The sequence below is a fragment of the Sorex araneus genome, chromosome 5 (genome assembly GCF_027595985.1).
Source record: "Sorex araneus isolate mSorAra2 chromosome 5, mSorAra2.pri, whole genome shotgun sequence".
NCBI classification, from domain to species: domain Eukaryota; kingdom Metazoa; phylum Chordata; class Mammalia; order Eulipotyphla; family Soricidae; genus Sorex; species Sorex araneus.
Window position 1 is genome coordinate 135,804,629 of NC_073306.1, and position 22,227 is coordinate 135,826,855.

General features: G+C 51.9%; 1 protein-coding gene across 1 annotated transcript in view; it reads left to right on the forward strand.

Annotated features, from left to right (window-relative positions):
• DOK5 (docking protein 5) overlaps positions 1-12,188 on the forward strand; it is a 135,099-nt gene extending 122,911 nt beyond the window's left edge. The window contains exons 7-8 of the mRNA XM_055139756.1: positions 5,354-5,474; positions 11,752-12,188. Coding sequence (XP_054995731.1) covers positions 5,354-5,474; positions 11,752-11,816 — 186 coding nt within the window. The 3' untranslated portion in view covers positions 11,817-12,188. The remainder of the gene's footprint in view (positions 1-5,353; positions 5,475-11,751) is intronic.
• Positions 12,189-22,227: the final 10,039 nt, after the last annotated feature.

Here is a 22,227-nt window from a genome sequence, read left to right on the forward strand (position 1 = left end):
TCGAGCAGGCTCAGTAACCTCTCCATTCGTCCTTTCCCTGAGATCTTAGAAGTCTCTCTCAACTCGACCCTCCCAATGATGTCGCACTGGAGGCTCTTTCAGGGTCAGGGGAATGGGATCCAGCTTATTACTGGATTTAGCATATGAATACACCATGGGAAGCATGCAAGGCAGTCCCATGTGGGCAGGAAACTCTCAGAAGCTTGCCAGTTTCTCCCAGAGGGAGAAGTAGGCTACAAGATATCGCATGGCCGCAAAGCGGCCGCACTCTTCTGGGAGCTCACTTTTAACTCTCTGGATGTTGGCCGTTGATGGGATCACACACACCTGGGTTCCTCTGCCAGTACCTTCTTGCGTGAGGCCCGTCCAAACGTGTGGAGAGGGGCCTCGAGCATGGCTGTAGCTAGGCTCCGGTGGTCTTCAGCCGCCAGGAGCTCTGCTCGGGGTGGGGAGGGAAGCTGGAGCCCATCCCCTCCGACAGGCCCTGGGGAAGACAGCCAGGCATGTGGGCAAGAGGCTCTCATATAATAATATAACATGTATTATATGTTATATATTAAATATAGAGAGAGATAATAAATATTTATATATTAAATATATAACATATAATACAGCACCTGGTCCAGACAAGGTCAGACCCGAATACCTGAAGAATCTGCCGCCAATACTCATCATTACACTGGCTCTTCTCTTCACACACTACCTGTCTGAATGCAAGGTTCCATTCCAATGGAAAACCAGCAGGACTCTCCTGTGGTACAAAAAGGGAGACAGGGGAGTGATAGCACAGCGGGTAGGGCGTTTGCCTTGCATGAGGCTGACCTGGGTTCGATTCCCAGCATCCCTTATGGCCCCCTGAGCACGGCCAGGGGTAATTCCTGAGTGCAGAGCATTCTGACCCCTGAGCATCGCTGGGTGTGACCCAAAAAGCAAAGAAAAAAAAAAAAGGGAGACACCCACGCCCGATCTGTCTATTGTCCGTTGTCTGCAAGTTATTCTTGTTGTTGTTAAGAGGATGCAAGTTATTCTCTCAAGTTATCCTGAACAGAATTGGCAGAACAGTAGACGAAGGACAACCATGCAAGCAAGCCGGGTTTCAAAAAGGATTCAGCATGATCGACCATATCCACATGGTGACCAAGCTCATTGAGGTTTCGAGAGAGTTCAAGATGCCGCTTTGTGTAACATTTATTAATTTAAAGAACACCTTTGATACTGTTGAGACTGAGGCAGTCATCGAAGCTCTAGCCAAACAGGGCGTTCACTCAGTACATCAGGATCCTCCGTTAGCTGTGTTATGGATTCACCACCAGGATCTCACCATTCTACAAGGAAGTGATCATTGATGTAAAGAGAGGGGTTCGGCAAGGCGACACCATTTCACCGAAACTCTTCAGTGCCACCCTCAAAAATGTCATGCAATGAATGGAATGGGAAGGAATGGGAGTGAAGATAGACGGTCAGCAACTACACCACCTCTGCTTCGCTGATGACATTGTTCTCATAACACCAAACATTAGCCAAGCGGCACGAATGCTGACTTTGACCGTGAGTGTGGAAAGGTCGGACTGCAGCTGAATCTCACGAAGACAGTGTTCATGAGAAATGAAGACGTTCCATTTGCTTTCAACGAAATGAACATCTTCGCATGCAGCAGTTATGTGTACCTAGGTCAAGAACTCAACATGACAAATGACCTGGCACCTGAGCTGTGCAGGAGGAAGAGAGCGATGTAGAACGCCTTCAAGAGCATCGAAGAAGTTGTTAAGAGGATGAAGAACCTCTGCTCCAGGCACCTTTTCTATTCCACCATCCTTCCTGCATACTAACATACGCCTCAGGGACCTGGACTCTATGAAAACAGGATGAGAACACTATTCGGTCTCCCAAAGAGGAATCGAAAGAACTATGCTTGGAATATCACGTTTCACTCAAGTAAGAGAAGAAATCTGGAGTTCCAACCTCCATCGATGATGGAGAATCAGGGACGCTGTCTTGTTTGCCAAGACTTCGAAAATCAGATGGGCCAGATACATAATGCGATTTGGGGATGACCGCTGGACTAGAGCTGTTACCAACTGGATTCCACAGGGATGTCAAAAGAACATGTGGCCGCCCACCTACGAGATGGTCAGACTTCTTCGTCAAGACCCTGAATGAACGGTTTGAGGCTCTTCGTGTTCCTGGAGCAAGCAGACACCATTGGGCTACTCTAGCACGCAACAGGGATGAATGGAGACGTTACTGGTACCCGCTTGAGTAAATCAATGAGCAACGGGATGACAAGTGATACAAGTGATAAATATCCTTTATGTGAAGGATATCCAATCATCAGGGCCTATAAAACGTTCCATTCTTTTCTTTAATTTCCATGCATTCCATGTAAATGAGGAGGCATGTCAGCTGAAGACACTGGTTAGTAGAATGGTTAGGTTTGGGTTTTCATTCGTAAACATTGAGACATTTACATACACGGAAATAGAGAAATAAGTTGCAGAACTTTCCCACTCGCTTTGCTCTGCATTCTTTGTGCTTTTCCTCTAGTATGGCATGTCCGTGGGAAATGTCTCCGTAAGACTCACACGGTGTGAGTCTATCTACTTCCAGACACATTTTTGTGACTGCACTGTTGTAATAGGGACAGATAACTCAATCCACTACCTGTAACAGCAGCACATAAATTAAAAATTCTCTCTGGAATGAATGTTAACATCTTTATTTTTTTTTTCAAGTGCAGTCTCATCAACTACAATGAGTTTTGGTCTCCAGGGTTTGAAGTCATATTCTACTTGACTCCATGGAGAGAACATATAGAAATTAGGCTTGTAACTGCCATACTGATGAGGTGTGCGGAACAGGCCGTTTCTGTTTCTCTTTAAACGGGCGTAGCATTTTGTAATGCTGGTGTTCCCTCTGTTCTTGCCTGCGCCTGATTTGCACCAGGCAAAATGCACATGGAAGCACACAGTGCACAGGCTAGATGCTGCCCTTTCCCTCGGGGGCACAAAATCCCTCCTGCTCTCCGTGTGCGCCATTTCCTTCATGGCACAGCCTAAAGCTGCTTCCCTTGCCCTCATTTGTCTTCCACGGAGAACATTCGCCTCCGGTTTTCCATGGCTGCAGACCAGGTCAAAATGCCCGTTCTTGTATAAATCTGTGTTTTTCTAGATGCATCCTTCAAGACGGGTGGGCTAGGGGCTGGAGCGAGAGCACAGTGGGGAGGGCATTTGCCTTGCACGCAGCCGACCCGGGTTCAATTCCCAGCATCCCATAGGGTCCCCTGAGCACCGCCAGGAGTCATTCCTGAGTGCAGAGCCAGGAGGAACCCCTGAGCATCGCCCAGTGTGAGCCTAAAAAGAAAACAAAACAGGTGGGCTATAGGGGAGCTGAGGGGCACCAAATAGTCCTTTTTCCTGTGATGGTGCCATGGAACTCTCCTGCCTGCGTGTGGACGGGGCTCAGAGGGGAAGGCCGGAGGCTGGATGGTCACTTCCTCTGATGTGGCTGGACAGGCCTGGGCTGCCCGCTGGTGCTGGGGGAGACTCGGGACCACCTGCATGGCCCTCTTTGAGTGGGGACCGAGGCGTGGCGGGTTCTGAGAGGAAGAGAACGCTCACCTGCAGTCGGATTCACCTGCAGAGGGGTGTGGGTGCCACGCGCTCGCTCTGCACCCCAGCTGCTCCCTGGCGCGAGGGCTCCAGGCTTTGGTGGACCTGTCCATGCCCTCCACACTCTGCTTCTGCCGTCTTCTCCCCAGTCGTGCCCATGGATTGGCAGCTACTGCATTCACTGCTGTGGGGCGAGCCCCAGGCTCAGCGGCCCACAGAATGCACGTCCTTCTGAGTCAGCCAGTGCTCACTGCACACGGACTGCATGCAGTCTCTGTCCTGGGGCAAGTGGGTGTCACCCGGGGGCTCCCTGGCCTGAGCGGTTGTTCTCTTTCTCTGGACGCTCTCACCAGCCCCGCTGCCCGGGACTGGTGGGTTGGCTGGCCGCAGGGGGTGCTGGCACCCTGGCACCAGCTCGGTGCAGAGGGAGCAACTCACTAGGATGCCACTTAGCATTTGGAGACTCTCCTCCTGGAAAAGTGGAACCTGGGAACCTGCCCTGGAGTTTGGGAACGTTGCGCTCTGTCCCCGGCCAGCATCTGCTCTCCGAGGCAGGACTGTGTCTTCCCAGGGCTGGAGACTCGCAACGAGTAGATACTCCCCGTGAGTGGGTACTCCCTGTTGGGTCGGGTGGGTACTCCCCAACAGGGGGATACTCACTGATGGGTCGGGTGGGTACTCCCCAGCAGGGGGATACTCACTGATGGGTAGGTACTTACTGGTGAATGAGTACTCCCTAATAGAAGGATACTGCTGGTGGGTGAGTACTCCTCATGAGTATGTCTTCCCCTGGGTGGATGCTCCCCATCAGTGGATACTACCTAATAAGAGGATACTCACTGATGGATGCTCACTCCTTAATAGGAGGATACTCACCGCTGGGATGATACTCATTAATGGGTTGATACTCACCGATGGATGGGTACTCCCCATGAGGGGTTACTAACTGATGGATGGGTACTCGCTAGTAGGTGGATACTCACTGATGGATAGGTACTTCCTAGTAGGTGGATACTCACTGATGGGTGGATACTCCCTGACAGATGCATACTCCCTAATAGGAGGGTACTCACTGATGGGATGATACTCATTAGTGGGTTGATACTCACTGATGGATGAGTGCTCCCTAGTAGGTGGATACTCCTGACAGATGTGTACTCCCTAATAGGAGGATAGTCATGGAAGGATACTCACTGATAGATAAGAACTCCTTAATGGGAGGTTACTTGTTGATGGGTGGAAACGCACTGATGGATGGATACTCCATTCATGAGTGATACTCCCTCCATGGTGGCTACTCCCTGATGGAGGGGTACTCCCTAACAGGAGGATACTTGCGATGGGTGGGTGCTCCCCCTGGGTGGATACTCCCTCCATGGCGGACACTCCCTGATGGAGGAGTACTCCGTACTGGGGAATTTTGCTGGTGGGTGATGCTCCCCCTGGGTGGGTGCTCCCTCCAGGGCCGACACTCCCTGATGGAGGGGTACTCCCTAACGGAGAGCACTTGCGATGCTCCCCTGAGTGGCAGTCCCTCGGTGTCGGTCACTCCCTGACGGAGGGGAAGTGGGTGGACAGGTTCTGGTGGGCGGGTCCTCCCAGGGGGGCGGGTCCTTCCCAAAGGGCCCTGCTGCCTGGTGGGTGGGGCTCCCAGGGACAGCCTCAGGCTGGCTCCCTCCGGGTGGGCGCGCCTCCTCCCCGCCCGCCCCCGCTGACGGGCCTCTCTCCCCCTCTGCCCCGCGCAGCTGCAGATGAAGATGAGCGAGCGCGCCTCCTCCCTGAGCGCCATGGTGCCCCTGCCGCGCAGCGCCTACTGGCAGCACATCACGAGGCAGCACAGCACCGGGCAGCTGTACCGCCTGCAAGGTGAGACGGGCGCGGGCGCGGGCGCGGGCGGGCGGGCGGGCACCGCGGCTCTGCGCCTGGCCGGGCCCGAGTTCCAAGGCCCGGGCACGGGCAGCATTGCGGGGGGGGGGGCCTGGGAAAGTGCATGAAGGTGCGGGTCCTTGAACGCACAGCCCAGAGACGCTGTGCTCTAGGGGTCACTGTTCAGTCACAGGGGCTGGAGCGATGGCACAGCGGGGAGGGCGTTGGCCTGGCACGTGGCCCACCTGGGTTTGATTCCCAGCATCACATAGGGTCCCCCGAGCACCACCAGGAGTGATTCCTGAATGCAGAGCCAGGAGGAACCCCTGAGCATCGCCAGTGGGACCCAAAAAGTGAGGGGGAAAAAATGTTAAGTCACAGACCACGGAACCAAAGGCGCACAGGGTCACGTCCACGTTTGGAGGCCAGCCGAGTGGCCCCAACAGTGACCAGCTTCTGCTTTGCTGTGAACTTGCTAGAAATCAGATTTGTGGCTCGTCTTTGGCTCAGGACTGGGAGGGCGAGGCTGAGCCTGTGGCGGGTCCTCGGCTGACCCCAGGGAGCCCCTCTCCCAGAAAAGCCGGGGCCAGGAGGGCAGCAACCGTGAGAAATCCTCCTGGAAACCTTCCCGGATCCCTAAGTGCCCAGCCGGGTAGCAGCCACACACCTGAGCCGAGAGAGAGGCACAGTCCTTGGGAACTTTCCTTTGTCCCTTCCGACCAAAGCGTCCGTGTACCACCCTCACAACCCACGGGAATTTTAATTGGATTTATTCCCTTTATTTTTAGCTGTGTTCCGTCTCATTCTTATAATGCATCGCCCAGAAGTGCAGTGCTGTTAAAATTAGGTTCAAGTTTATTGGTATAGATTTTTCAAGTGAACACAGTAATGGAACTTACGGGACAGTAAATTGAAGACTGTGACGACTTCGTTTTCAGTGTGTTCATGCCTGTGATAATGGGAATGAATGTGACAGCATTACTGCCCAGACGATGGACTTTTTAAGCTTTGCAATTGATTGTCTACAGAGTAGTGAAGATAATTGTATCCTCGGCTTTGGTGGTACTAATCAAAACCTTCATTGTTTGTTCTTATTTCTTTATTTTTGTGGTGCCGGGGATTGAACCTAGGTCTCCTGTATGCACGGGGAGGGGGGAGTGGGGAGTGATTTAACACCGAGTCTCTCTCCTGGCCCTATTTGTTCTTTTTTCATATAGTATGATCTTCTTGGAGCACCAATTTTATTAGCATTCTTGCATTTTTTCCTGTTTTGATTTCTCATGAAAACTCATGAAATATTCTACTATCTTGAAATTTTTATGTGTGTAAAAATGGCATTATAATTGCCTTGAAATTAGCTTTTGCTTTATGTTTTATATCAGTTATTTTTTCTATCAGATTATCTGTTTTTACATAATTTTGTTGCCCGGGGAGGAATTTATGTAATTTATGTTGATAATTTGTTCCACTTTTTACTTAGATATTTCCTTCATGTGCGTTTTATAGATATTTGTCCATATTTACTTTACCCAGTTTGCTCTTTAACTACTAATATTCATGAGATTAGGGTCAACAGGGAGTGTGTGTGGCATGGAACCCCATGTTGCAATAAAACTTGATATGTTAAGCACACACACATATGCGCACACACACACGCACACACACCAATTTGCAGACTAAGTCACATGAATTTGCTTTTGAGAACAGCCATAGGTAAGAAATAAATCTCTCGAGTTCGTCTGCTTTCTCCACCTGTACCCTGGCCTTTCCCTGCCCCTCCCCTGCTCCCCACTGCAATAAACAAAAAATTTGGAAAAAAAAATAGTTAAAAAAATGAGGAGCTACACAAGAAGGTGGCAGAGCACATCCATTCTTCTCACTTTGCTCTTATTTGGAAGTTGTGATTTCTCGGAACAGCTTTCCGGCCTGAGTGGGCTTTGCGCTGACTTGGCGTGACCTCTCTGGGGTTTAATCTTGGAAATAACAGAGACCAGCAGAGGGGAAGGTCCCCCGCAAGTGCTTTGCGGGCGGTTCCTCTCCCTGCTTAGTCCTACAGCGCCACCTGCTGGAGCTATTTGGAATTCTTGCATTTGGGGTACCCTGGAGGGATTATTGGTGGCAATTTCGGTGGGACAACGTTGTATGCCCTCAGACACCCCGCCTTCCACCTTCCTTCCCCCTGTTCCAGACTTCATATGGAAACCCCTTCCACTGCTAGCATATGTATGTGATAACTGCAGGGCCTTGGGGCCTTGGCCCAGCACACGCACCCCACACCCCCCGGGCCCCGACCCCTAAGAAGTGGGGTCTGATAAACTGTGGCAGAAACACTACATGTGAACTTCTCCTTTTGGACACCTAGAATGAAAATCAGTATTTCAAGGCTCCGAGGTGCCGGGCAGTCGGTCTGGACACACAGGCTCTCCTCTCCTTATAGATCCACAGCAGTGGTGGAGGTTTTCCCTCTCCAGGGAGACCAGAGGCGCTCACCCACGATCTAGATCCAATCTGCCCGGCCCCCAGGGCCCTCTGAGTGCCGGCCTTCACAAGGGAGGGTTTTGTTTAGTCCCCACGACAGCCTGGGAGTATTTGGTTCCCATCGGCAGTGAAGAAGCAGCATCTGAAGGGTTAGAAATGTGTCCAGCGGGCCAGGAAGATGGCTCAGGGGTTAGAACACTTGCCTAACGTGCTTAAAGGGCTCCTGAGCAGCAGTGGGTGAAAACCTGATGAGCCCCAGAACCCCAGGGACTGGAAGAGCACCCCGTAATGGGGACCCAGCACTGAGCCATCTGACCCAGTTAGCTGGATATTGCCGGAGTGGCCCCCAGGGAACCCTACACATGCACTCTCTGAAGATCCTAGTCATCAATTAAGTGTGTTTGGTTTTCAAAGCGGGGTGTGCCCCACTGACACGAAAGGACATTTTGCAGTGGTGGAGCGCTAGACAAAGTTACTGGTTTCGAGAGTGTTCTGACCAGGAGGTAAATTTAGATGGTGGTCCCAGAAGGCTCAGAGTGTCACAGAAACATTTCCCCCTGGGCCCCTGAAGTTTGAGAACAATCACACTTTGAGCCAGGGAAAGGCATTTTCCATGAGCCCAGCAAGTGCAAAGGCCCTGGGGCAGAAGCAAGAGCTGGGCACTCATCCAGCAGTAAGGGGACAGTCTCGCTGGGGTTAGTGGGAACTTTGGAGCCCGGGCTTCCTAGAAGATTCTTACCTCCTCATAGTTCTCCTTTTTGCTTTTGGGTTCTGTTTGTTTGGAGGCTACACTCGGCAGTGCTCAGAGGTTACTCCTGGCTCTACCTCAGGAATCACTCCTGGCTGTGCTTGGGGCACCATAAGGGATGTCCAAGACTGAACTTGCAGGACAAATGCCCTCCCTGCTGTACTACTGCTCTGCCTCCCCCTCACTCCCCGCGTGTGTGGACACACACACACACACACATACACACTCTTTTTGTGACGTCCCTGGCTCGCTCTCTGTCCCTCTCTTTTCCAAACCCTTCCATGGGAATTGACAGAGTGTCACTTGTTTCTCCGCAAGCGCAGGCTCATCCCTCATGGGTGAGATTTGACTCCAGCAGGTCTTAGGAGATGAGAGACAGGACCCCAGCTTGGCGGGCCGAGCAATCTTATCGGCTTCTCTGGGCCTCTGTGGGGGTCGGCTGGAACAGGGCTTTCGTCTCTGTCTTGGGACCCCGGGCTGCTCTGGTACACTCTGACCCCGTCCCAGCCTCTTCCCTTCGCCATGTGCTACCCACAGGGGGAGGACTCGGGGCCCCCTCGGAGATGCTCGGAGACCAGGGCCAGCCTGTGCCACCTGCGTGTCTGCCAAGGGAGTCGCTTTAAGTGGCTGCCTGGGGGACATTGGCTGGGGATCACCCCGGGCCCTTGGTGGTGTGTGTGTCAGAGAGAACTCGGGGTCTGAGCCCGTGTGAAGGGTGACAAAGGGCAGCCAGTGCTCTCGCCCTCCGGGCGGGGGAGGACTTCGGGGAGCAGAGTGGCTCGGAAGAGGCCCCCGGAGTCCCAGGGGAGATTCGGGCCAGCCGTGCAGGTTCCGTTTCTCTTTGGGTTTCACCAGAGACCAGGGCAGGTGGCTCTGCTGGGCATCGCGTGCGGTGATTTTAAGTGTCGACAAGCAATTGCAAGTGTCTGATGACCTGGACGGACGTGAGCCACAGCTTGGGACCTGCTGACAGGGTCCGGGAAGGCGGGATGGGGGGAGGGAGGCAGCGCGTCCAGCCCCAGCTTTGTGCGGGCACAGCTGCCTGCCGCCGTCCTGCCAGGCTGGGCGCGTTCCGTTCCGGCACTGTGCCACAGCAGCCGTGGGTGTCTCGGATTTCAGGGGAGTGTTGCCGCTCCCTCTTTCTCGTGAGCGCAGACTCTGTACACAGCTGTGCGGGGCGGAAGGTGCCCCCGGAGTGTTCGGATCTGACCCCGGTGACTGGGGCTTTGCGTTAGTACTGGGTGTCGAGTGGTGTGGGCTGCCCGTGGGAAGCGGTTCCAGACCTCACGAAAGAAACACCTGGGGTGTGACTGAGAGCGTCAAACCTATGGACAGTGTGTGTGTGTGTGTGTGTGTGTGTGTGTGTGTGTGTGTGTGTGTGTGTGTAGGCAGAGGCTTACTATAAGGGCATAGACTCACCCCATCACCCCATCACAGGTACTGATCAGGGTTTGTGTGTGTGTGTGTGTGTGTGTGTGTGTGTGTGTGTGTGTGTGTGTGCGTGTGTGCGCGCACGTTGGAAAGGATTGATGGATTGATGGCAGGACTGAATAGCTGAGAGCTGAAAGAAATGGTCGCTGGTGATTTGCGATATTTCAGTTTTCAAGACTTCCCCAGTAGAAGGTTGTGGAAGTTTCCTCTGGCTCAGCTTTCAGGCCGGCCCCTCCCAGCGCCTGCGACACCCCCTGGCCTTTGTCTTCATGCTGTGACCCCACACGCCTTCAGAAAAGACATCCCAGCTCAGGAAGCCCCTCCCGTTTCCTCTACACCGCCAGCGCCCCCGGAGGCCGTGAGACACACGTTTTCTCCCCATTTTGTAGAAGTGGAAAGTGAGTCCGGGGTTACTTATAGCCCAGGTTCACACTCCACACAGGAAGAGCCAGTGGGGCCCAGCTGAGGCGGAGACATGAGCGGAGACATGAGCTTCCGGCTCCTTTGGGCTCCTTTGGAGTCTCCAGTCCCCGGCGTCCTGCACCTGTGTCAGGGGAGGGAGGGGGGCTGTGTCTTCTGGCAGGAAGGTTTGGCTTCCTGGGCAGCTTGACCAAGGGCTGTTCTACATCCCACCTGGGACATTTCTTGCTCTGGCCACATTTCACCAGCAGATGGCAGCATCGCCCCCGGCTTGTATGAAGCCGTGGCAGCAGAAAAGTGTCTTCCTGGGTCGGCCAGCCAAAGCCAGCCTGCTGGTCTGGGCAAACAATTTCTGGAAACACCCATGCCCATTTGTGGGCTGTTCACAATGGTTGCTCTTGGGCTACAAGCAGGACGTCGCCATGAGGACACGGGGGCCGCGGGATCAGAAATGTTTCCCGCCTGAGTCTTCCCTTAGAAGCGGGCCACCCTCTGTCTGTGCCCGACGGGGTGACCCTGACCAAGTCAGTCGTTTCTTGAATTGGAACCTAAACCTGAAATCATCAAGGCCGGAAGGACGTAAAGAAGAGCTCGTTTCCTGCGAGATTTCCTCGGTGGAACTGTAGTATCAGCTAATTTTATTATACACTAGTTTTCCAAGGGACTGGAACAATAGCACAGTGGGTAGGGCGTTTGCCTTGCACGCAGTCAACCCGGGTTCAATTCCTCCGTCCCTCTCAGAGAGCCCGGCAGCTACCGAGAGTATCCCGCCCGCACGGCAGAGCCTGGCAAGCTCCCCATGGTGGTGTATTCGATATGCCAAAAACAGTTACAACAAGTCTCACAATGGAGACGTTACTGGTGCCCGCTCGAGCAAATCGATGAACAGCGGGACGACAGTGCTACAGTGCGGTTTCCCAAGAAGGTCCAACCCCCAAACATCCACACTCCTGCGCACACCTCCCCTCCCTAATCATCCTGGTATTGAAACCACTCGTGGCATCAATTCCAGCTTAATGCAAGGCACACGTGTAGGCGATTTGTTAATGCTGCCATTTCTTTGCTTAATGCCGTGTGTGTGTGTGTGTGTGTGTGTGTGTGTGTGTCCTGACATCACTTATTTCCAAAGCGTGCTCCTAGCGCGTTTCATCATGGGCTTTCCTGACGCCTGACTGTCCTTTCTGCCTTCCTTCTGAATAGATGTGTCCAGCCCTCTGAAGCTGCATCGGACAGAGACGTTCCCTGCGTACCGCTCGGAGCACTGACGGTGGCGGCTGAGACTGGGAGGCGAGAGCTGCAGGTCTGTCCTAGCCACAGGAAAATCATGACGCGGCCACGAGAAAAGGCCACGGAAGGTCCTGGCTGCTGCCATGGTCCCGGAAACTCGGCAATACCCTATCTGTCTGTTCCTTTGTTCTCTTCTTCTTTTTCCAACAATCCTAGCCCACCTGAAGCGTGTCCTCTAGATAGCCGCGTTTTCTTCCCTTTTCCAGCTGGACCGAGCCGGTGTCGCGATGGTTTTCTATTGTAGATCTCACGTTTCACTTTCTGACTCTCACTTTGTGGACCCTTGTGAATTCCCTTGAGTGTTTCGAGTGTACGGCAGTTGGTGCTGACAATAAAATGGTTCTTACTTACGTGCTCTTTGTTGATGCCTCTGTTCGGCGTGCTCCAGTTCTGGTTCCCATTCAGAAATCACATCTTATTGTTGGGTAAATCACAGCGCTCCGTCTTTCTGAGCTCACGTGTCAAGAATGACTTTGCGAAGGGCCCTTCGGCATTGTTTACGTGGTTACGGTTTCTTTTACACACTCTCTCTTTTCTTAAAAAGATTTAATTTTATTTGGAGTGCTTTCAGGCAGCACTTTACACAGAAGAGATCAGGCTGTAGCCAAGTCCCAGTGTTTCTGGGTTTCTCTGTGTGTTTCTGATTCCTTTTGAGCCAGGATCGTATATATCTTGGTATTTGATGTACAGTTAATTATTCAGACAGTCACGAGCCTGGTTTTACTGAACACCTACATATTCCAGAGAGTGCCCGTGTTCAGGGCACAGAGATCAAAGGACCAAAACTCTCAAGTGCGGAGAACAACAAGGAAAGGAAGTTGCGGTTTGAGGAAGCCCCGCCCTGGTGCCAGGGGTAATGCTCGTCAAAGACCCTCAGCCTTGCCCATGGACAGAGGCTGATGGGAACTGGCACTCATGAGTGCCCGAGGTTAGAGCAGTGCCAGAGGTGCCCGAGCAGGCAGGGGTGGTGTCTGTCTTGGTCACCTGCAGTAGCACTGTCACCGGATAAACCAGTGACTGGGGCCCCAGGCCAGCGTGTGTGACCACTGGGTCTAGTAACAACGACAAAGGGAAAGAAAGAGAAAAGGAATTTGTTGTTGTTTTGTTTTAAAGAACGTCAAAAGTTCTTGGAGATAAATACCAGCCCGAACTTTGCACCGGTAGAGATGGTCTGTGAGCACAGACGTCAGCATCTCTCCCTGGACTCAGAACCTGCCTTCCACACCCTATTTCCGGTTGTCACACAAGGGGGCAAGTGGAGCTTCGGAACAGCTGGGGCTTTCGGGCCAGGTTCGCCAGAACTCTAGACGGCTCCTCTGCCTTCAAGTCCTTCAAGGACTCGGGGAGTCATTAGGAACCCGGACGGCACGCCTCGTTCTCTGTGTGTGCTCGGACCAGCCCCCTCACTCCCCCTTCCTTCCAAGGTCTTACCTTCCTGATTGGCGACATCCAGTTCCCTTGGAATCTCAGATATCTGATGGATAATGTTTTCAAAGAAGTGAACCCCAAATCGGCCATGGGAAGGATTGTTCACTGCTCTTTGTGTTCTCTTAGATTCGAATTAACCTGGAGGTACTGTACTTTTTTTGCTTTTTTGCTTTTTGGGTCACACCTGGTGTTGCACAGGGGCTACTCCTGGCTCATGCACTCAGGAATCACCCCTGGTGATACTCGGGGACCGTATGGGATGCTGGGAATTGAGCCTGGGTTGGCTGCGTGCAAGGCAAATGTCCTACCCGCTGTGCTATTGCTCCAGCCCCTGCACTTTTTTTCTTGATTTGATTAAATCCAGCGAGACTGTTTCTCAGATCCCAGAACAGTGCCTGGCACGGGGTTCCGGCTGAAAGACAAAAAGGTGAAGTGGGGGAAGTGCCGCACCTCTCTCTTGGGCAGAGCAGGCGTCCCCTGGGGAGAGGAAGGAACTTTGATTCACACTTTTTCAGTCAGGCCATAGGTGAGGCCCTCCTTGAAACGTTCTTTCCACCGGACAATATTACCCTGTATTTCTGTGGGAGGCTGGAGCGATAGCACAGCAGGTAGGGCGTTTGCCTTGCATGCGGCTGACCCAGGTTCGGTTCCTCCATCCCTCTCAGAGAGTCCAGCAAGCTACCGAGAGTATCCCGCCCTCACGGCAGAGCCTGGCATGCTGCCTGTGGAGTATTCGATATGCCAAAAACAGTAACAACAAGTCTCACAATGGAGACATTACTGGTGCCCACTTGAGCAAATCGATGAACAACAGGAGGACAGTGCTACAGTGCTATTTTCTGCAGGAGGGCAGGGTTAGGGGCGGTGATATTTTGTGTTATACGCATCAAGAAAGGATTAAGGTTTATTTTCATCCCGTGCCTTCCCCAAAGCCCGTAATTTGCCCCAGAGATAAACCAGCAAAGCCCCAAAGCCATGCTAATATCCGAATTTGTTGAAGCAAAATCTCCCTGGATCAGAGTCTTGGGGTTTCCATGGACGCGGCTGTGTTTTTCTCAGGGCTTGGGCAGTACTGGGGTAAGTGGCTTGAATTCTGTTCGGAATCGATCCGTGATGAAGGGCCGGGAATGAGTGCTGAGTGCCTCACTCTCAGCTGCTGCTTCTCCTGGTAGCCAGCTCATTTCTCCTGGGTGTATTCATGTTCGTCCTTGACACTTTGGGTTGGCCACAAGCATTAATAATTTTCTGTTTCCCCAACTCTCTCCGGCTCTTTATTTTCTTTCCTAAAACCGCCTTATAAGAGGTTCTCTTCATTCCTGGGGCCCCAGCGGCTGCATGGGGGATTACATGGCAGAGGTAGATAAAGGAAATGGAATTAAATAATTGTGATTTTAATAAAGTCAAAATTGCTAAGGCAAATAGATCGCTAATGAGCATGCAAAGAAATATTGCTAAATGTAGTTCATTACAAGTCAGTGTTTCTTTAAATACCTTATTATTTTTATTTATTATTTGCTTTTTGGGTCACACCCTCAGAGGTTACTCTTGGCTCTGCACTCAGGAATTACTCCTGGCAGTGCCCCGGGTATGGGATGCTGGGAATCGAACCCAGGTTGTCAGATTTGTATGCAAGGCAAACGCCTTCCCCACTGTACTATCACTCTGGCCACAAGACCTTATTATTTAAAATAAAAACTCCGGGGCTGGAGGAATAGCACATTTGCCTTGCATGCGGCCGACCCAGGTTCGAATCCCAGCATCCCATATGGTCCCCTGAGCACCGCCAGGAGTAATTCCTAAGCGCGTGAGCCAGGAGTGACCCCTGTGCTTCGCTGGGTGTGACCCACCTCCCCCCAAAAAAGCAAAACAAACAAAAAGAAGCGTTGACTATTTGAGGACAGCCCCCATGAGCCCAGACGGAGCCACGAAGCCCCACATCACAGAATCCCAGGGGACCTGCTGTGGGTGTTCATGCGACTCCAGGGCCAGGTAAGAAGGTCATAGCCCCCGAGGGACCCCCTCCCGAAGTTCTCCCCTTGCAGTGGCCTTCAAATTCATGCTGGGGGGGGGGTCCCCGGGTGGTTGAGATGCGGCAGCCTGGAGACGGGAATCTGTTTTCTCTCTATCTCTGTCCCCGAGGAAGGGCTGGGGAGGTGCAGGACTGTGGGCTCGGCAGGACGGAGAGTCGGATATCGCAGGCGTTTCTGACTCTTGCCTCTTCCTCCCAGCAGAGACCTTCAGGAGGAGATGAGCAGCCATGAACTCTAAGAGACTCTACTGGGAGGTCCTGAGGAAGGGGGCTGGGGCGGGGGAGAGAAACATCAGGAAGAATAGGGGAGCCTGTCCAGGTGGGCTGGAGCGATAGCACAGCAGTAGGGCATTTGCCTTGCACGTGGCCGACCTGGGTTCGATAACTCTGTCCCTCTCGGAGAGCCCGGCAAGCTACCGAGAGTATCCTACCGGCACAGCAGAGCCTGGCAAGCTCCCTGTGGCATATCCGATATGCCAAAAACAGTAACAACAAGTCTCATAATGGAGACATTACTGGTGCCGGCTCAAGCAAAATCGATGAACAACAGGATGACAGTGCCACAGTGCTCCAGGTGGAGAGGGGGCCCCAGGACACATCCCAGCACTAAGGGATGAAGGCGTAAAAGTCTCAGGAGGGGAGATTCGGGTGACACGAGTACTCAGGCACCCCATGTTCCTGCTTCCTTGGCTCATGTTGATTTTTTTTCCTTTCTTTTTTTTTTTTTTTTCTTTTTGGGTCATACCGGGTGATGCACATGGGTTACTCCTGGCTCTGCACTCAGGAATTACTCTACTCCTGGCAGTGCTCAGGAGACCCTATGGGATGCTGGGAATTGAACCTGGGTTGGCCTCGTGCAAGGCAAACGCTCTCCCTGCTGTACTATGGCTCCAACCCCTCAAGTTGACTTTTATAGGGTTTCTCCCAAGCTGCTTCAGCCGGGCTTTCTACCTAGCTAAGAGTCCGTTGCTAGGGTAATTGCCAAGGGGGGCAGGGAGCTGGGAGAGGTGGATGGTGTTCTTTGATATTCCTTTCCTGGCCTTTGTTCCTGCAGGAGCTTCTCCCAGAGCGGGGTCCAGGCTGCTGAGGTCTGTGCTCATGCCAGGTAAGTCTTATCGGGCCTCAGTTCCTGTGTCCACCAGGTGGAACAGGCAGCCTTAGGACTAGTTCCATTTCTTCCCAAGAATTCCTCGCTGTGGGGCCCCTTTTCTAGCTGCCAGCCCACTTCAAAATTCAGAGGTGGAACCAGAAGGAGTTTTAAGTGCAGAAAGGGTGGAGGTGCTCTGAGAAACAGCGCCAGGCAGGAAAAGATAGAAGCTTTTCTCTCCAAGGGATGCCGGGGATCGAACCCAGGTCGGCCACGTGCAAGGCAAACGCCCTCCGCTGCAGCTGTACTATAGCTCCAGCCCCCCGAGTTGACTTTTACAGGGTTTCTCCCAAGCTGCTGCAGCTGGGCTTTCTACCTAGCTAAGAGTCCGTTGCTAGGGTGTGTCTGTAATGCATTTCTTCCCCCTTCCAGCCCTCGGGAGCAGTAAGCCTGGGTCAGCCTGTGTGACAACATGTGAAGCCAGAGAACAGACACATGTTTATGTCATGTCCCGAGTGTCCACACAGCTCGCAGGCTTGTAGGGGCAGGAGTAGCCGGGCAGTCGGGCTGGGCAGATTCGCTTCCTCGGCGTGAATGAAGTGCTCTGAGGTGATGAAAGATGGAATTGGTCCCTAACAGACAGGAAGGAGCAGGCCAGACGCACAGTGTGTCCCCTGCACGTCATTTCTCTCTGGCCATATCCGGAAGGCAAGACAAGATGGGGGAGTTGAGAGAGGGATGGAAAAAGGGGATCCCTTTGCACTTCCTGTAGGGTCCCTCAGCCCTAGCTTTGGCCTGAGGCCCCGCGTTTCCCTTTGCTGCCGGCTCCTTCTGTGGCCACTCCCTGCGCAAGGCACTGAGGTCGGGGGGGGGGGTGGGGGGGGGGTGGGGTTTCAGCGACTTTTTTTCCTGCCTCCTTCCCCCAGGCGGCCTTACCCCAGGCCCGTGGCTCCGAGTGCAAACCCAGATATTTCCTAATTGATCTCTCGCCGGGGCCAGCACTGCCTCTTCCTAGCTGAAGCAGGTACCTGCGCGGGTCACAGTAACTGCACAGAGCACCGAGGCAAGAATTATTTTCCTCGCCACTGAATTCCTTTTAAGGCAGACCGGGGGAACAAAGAAAGAGGAGCATTTGGTTATCAAAGGATGCGTGGGGTGTGGGGCCAGGGTGCAAATTTACTTTCCTTGGGCATGTAAATTTCCAGCCAGAGGCCTAAAAGGAGGCTTTGAAGATCAAGATCAAGGTGCCATCCCGAGGCCACATCAATAGGGGTTTCTAAGGATCCTGTGATTCACTCCAGGCGGAAGAAAGGAGAGGAGAACAATAGGAAGGACTCAGCTCTGATGGCGTAAAATCCCCGGAGTCTAATTCTGTCCTCGGCTTGCCTGGAGGAGCCTTGAGGCTCCTGGAAGGTCACCCAGGGCTGGAGCAGGATTTTCCTCAGGGCCTTCCGGAGATGCCAGGGTGCCTGCCTGAAAGAAAAAGAAAAAAGAAAAAAAAAGTTGGGAGCTAGAGCAATAGTCCAGCGGGGAGGGCGTTTGCCTTGCACACGGCTGACCCGGGTTCAATCTCCGGCATCCCATAGAGTCCCCTGAGCACCACCAGGAGTAATTCCTGAGTGCAGAGCCAGGAGTAAAACCCCCTGAGCCTCACTGGGTGTGACCCAAAAAGCAAGAAGGAAAAGAAAGTTGGGTCCATCCGTGAATTTCCAGTCCATGTTGAGTCAAACCCTTTTCTTGGCTGATCTGTGGGACAAACAGCAGAAAACAGCCAAGAGCAGGCTCCAGGGGGCCTGAGTTTTAGTTGAATCAGTTTGGCAGGTGGTTGGTTTTGAATCAGTAGTTTCTGATAAGGAAGGTTAAAGGTGAGTGTGGACAGGTGTAGACTCGGGCAAGGGAGGGCGGTTTATTTATCACTGTGCCCTTCACATGGGATGTTGTGAGCGCCGTGCCTTCGGCTGTTGGGGGGGGAGGAGGGGGGCCGGGAAGAGGAGGGGGATGTGTACGAAGTGTTTCCAGGCAAATGAGGTAATGTTATACCCGGGTTCTGGGTTTCCTGTTCACAGAGAGACCAGTTCCACACGTTTGAATGCAAAAGCAAAGGACCTTTATTGCTAGCTTGAGCTAGGGTCCGAGTCTCATCCAACGCCGTGGAGTCTTGACAAGGTCCCCACGCACCTGTGACAGCAGGTTTTTTTATCCTTCATCGCAGAAGCACAGTTAGCAGGCACCAACTTTGATCAGGTAAGCATAGTTAGCACAGAATGGGTGACTTACTGGTTAATGTAAGCAGGTAGGGACTGGGAGGGTCTTCCCAGTACTCTTCGGGAAAGCAGGAACACAGTTCTTAGGGGAAACAGAAGCTTAACCTTTGGGGGATAGCACAGCGGGTAGGATGTTTGTCTTGCACACAGCCGGCGCGTGTTCGATTCCTCCATCCCTCTCGGAGAGCCTAGTAAGCTACCAAGAGTATCCTGCCTGCATGGCAGAGCCTGGCAAGCTACCCGTGGCATATTCAATATGCCAAAAACAATAACGATAGGTCTCATTCCCCTGACCCTGAAACAGCCTCCAGTCATTGGGAAAGACGAGTAAGGAGAGGCTGCTAAAATCTCAAGGCTGAGTGTAATAGAGACGTTACTGGTGCCTGCTTGAGTAAATCGACAAACAATGGGGTGACAGTGATACAGTGATATATACACATACCTGTTGGAGACTCCAGCAAGCTACTGAGAGTATCCCACCCACATGGGCAGAGCCTGGCAAGCTACCCGTGGCGTATTTGATATGCCAAAAACAGTAATGATAGGTCTCATGCCCCTGACCCTGAAAGAACCTCCAATCGTTGGGAAAGACGAGTAAGGAGAGGCTGCTAAAATCTCAGGGCTGGGAGAAATAGAGACTTTACTGGTGCCCGCTCGAGTAAATCAACGGACAACGGGATGACAGTGATACAGTGATAGTTAAGTTAGAACTTGGTTTAGTGTGGCTCAGCTAAGCTAGGACTCGGTTAAGTATGGCTTAGCTAAGTTAGGACTTAGTTAAGTGGGGCTCATTTGGAGGGGTTATAGGAAAACCAGGCCTTTGTGTTACTTATTGAGTGATGAGGATGTTCCCAAGATTGCACGAATCCTGCAGGGGTCTGGCTGGGGTGGGTCTTTTGGGTTCTCGTGACCATCTGCTGTAAGAACTGCCCGTTATCTCTTAGTCTCTGGCCTGAGCTCTGAGGCAGAATTCATGATCTTAGGACATTTCTGACGTCCCTTCCTTAGAGCTCAAGATTTTGTGGGCGTAATGTTAAAGGTTTGCAATGGAGACAGCTAAATCGGAGCTGCTCCCAGCAGTTGCCTGGGGAAGCTGAGGCTTGTACTAAACAGCAGAGCTGCCGGTGTTGAGCAGACAGGATAGGTAGCAAAAGCGTCTTCTAAAATGAGGAGGTTTGGGTGCAAGTGATGCAGGAGAGGTGATGGCAGGTCTCCGTGTTCATCCACGGTTCCCAATCTTTCACTATTTTCCAGAATGAAACTGTTGAATAATAAAGATGCTCACACACAGAGTTGGGAAGTTAAAAGTGTTACTTATCAAGAAGAGTTTAGTTTATCAAAATCTCACCAGCCAGAGGAGGAACTTAGTGCAGGAGTAAGTTAAGCCTGGCTCATTTTGTGGATCTTTTTTTTAATTTTTTAAATAGAAAAGCCGGTCTTGAGGTCTGGAGCAATAGCACAGCGGGGAGGGCATTTGCCTTGCATGCAGCCAACCCGGGTTCGATTCCCAGCATCCCATAGGGTCCCCTGAGCACCGCCAGGGGTAATTCCTGAGTGCAGAGCCAGGAGTGACCCCTGTGCATCGCCAGGTGTGACCCAAAAAGCAAAAAAAATTTTTAAAAATTTAAAATTGCCTTTCCAGGCCTCTACAAGAGCCAGTAAGAACTGGGAAATTTCCAGAGCTAGCTGGAAGGTGGAACACTTCAGCTACCCTCCTCAGGGGCAGAATAACGGCAACAATCCCTTCCCTTTCGTTAACACCAAAGAAAGTGAGAGGTGACACATTTGTTTTGAAATTATGAAAATGGCCCAGATGTGAGGTGCCTTTATAGAGCTTCCCAAGTGGCTGCCTCTCCCCCACAGCCCTGCGTGGTGACTAAAATCAAGGCACGTGTGCAAAGAAATGACGTTTTTGGCCATTGCAGAGACAAGTTCCAGATCATAGAAGGGAAAGAGAATTGATCCTATGAATAGTGACTGTAGTAACGATGTGCCAGAGATTTTCAATAAATTTTTTTGTTTGACCCCCCACCCACACATGAGTGGGCTGCAGCGATAGCACAGCGGTTGGGTGTTCACCTTTCACGCAGCTGACGTGAGTTCGATTCCTCCGCCCCTCTCGGAGAGCCTGGCAAGCTACCAAGAGTATCGAGCTCGCACAGTACCGAGCTGGCAAGCTACCCGTGCGTATTGGATATGCCAAAAACAGTAACAATAATTCTCTCAATGAGAGACGTTATTGGTTGAGCAAATATTAATTAAAAAATTTATGAACCAAGATAATCATCTTGCAAAGTTATTCATGATTGGGTTTCAGGGATACAATGTTCTAGCGTCAGTCCCTTTACCAGTGTCCACTTTCCTCCACCAATTGTAGGATGACATGGGTTTGTCCTTTCAGCCTTGCCACAGGGAACTTAGTTTACCGCTTAGTTTACCGTAGAGCAATGGCCTTTCTGTATGGACACAGGAAGACAGTTATAATATGCTTTGTAACTTGGGAGCTGATTGACTCCAATAATATTTACTCCCGGGCATCTGCTTTCTCAACTCAGTTGCCCTTAGTTCCTAACACCCCAAAAGCAGGGTCCCGACGAGGGACGGAATGGACCCGGGGCAAGCTGTGAGCTACCCTGGCATTGAAATGGGCCAGGTCAAAGCACCACAATCACTATGATCACTGTCATCCTGTTGCTCATCGATTTGTTCGAGCAGGTACCAGTAATGTCTCTCATTGAGAGACTTATTGTTACTGTTTTTGGCATATCCAACATGCACAGGTAGCTTGCCAGGCTCTGCCGTGTGGGCTCCATACTCTCGGTAGCTTGCTGGGCTCTCCGATATGGGCAGAGGAATCGAACATGGGTTGGCCGCATGAAAGGCAAAAGCCCAACCGCTGTGCTCAACTATAAGTTGAGAGCATGGTCATAGACAAATGCTGTAATGATCCAAAAGTAATGATGAGAGTAGGACCCTGCTGGGGTTAGGAAGACTAACCTGGCCTGAGGACTGTGGTCTGGAATATATAGTGAATGTCCTCAGGAAGAACCAAACTTTAAGGTTATGTCTCTTACTGTGCTCATACAAAATGACATTGCTAGAAATAATAGAAGTAAATTTACTACAACTATTTAAGCAGATTACTAGCTCACACCCTGACACACCCTTGTTTGGCTCCCACCCTTGAGCGGATCTCCTTAGATGAGATTTCCTTAGGTGAGATTTTGTTAATCTCCTCAAGAAATGGTCTTACTCTTCTTTGTTGATTTGTTAATGTTCAACCCACCTTTGTGTCACCACCCTATGTAACATGCTGTATAAACTAAAACTGTCGGGGCACTGGGGAGAGACAGAAGAAGAAGACAGAAGAGACAGAGAAGGAGACACACGAGAGGACATGGGAGAAGAACAGAGAAGACACAGAAGCAGAGACAGAGAGAGGTCAGAAGAGACCAGAAGAGAGACTACAGAGACAAAGACTGAGAGACAGAAGAGAGCACAGCAGCACACACAGAAGCAGAGCACAAGGAGGAGCCGTCCCGAGCCGGTCCTTACACAGCGGCTCGGCTCGAGAGCACCGA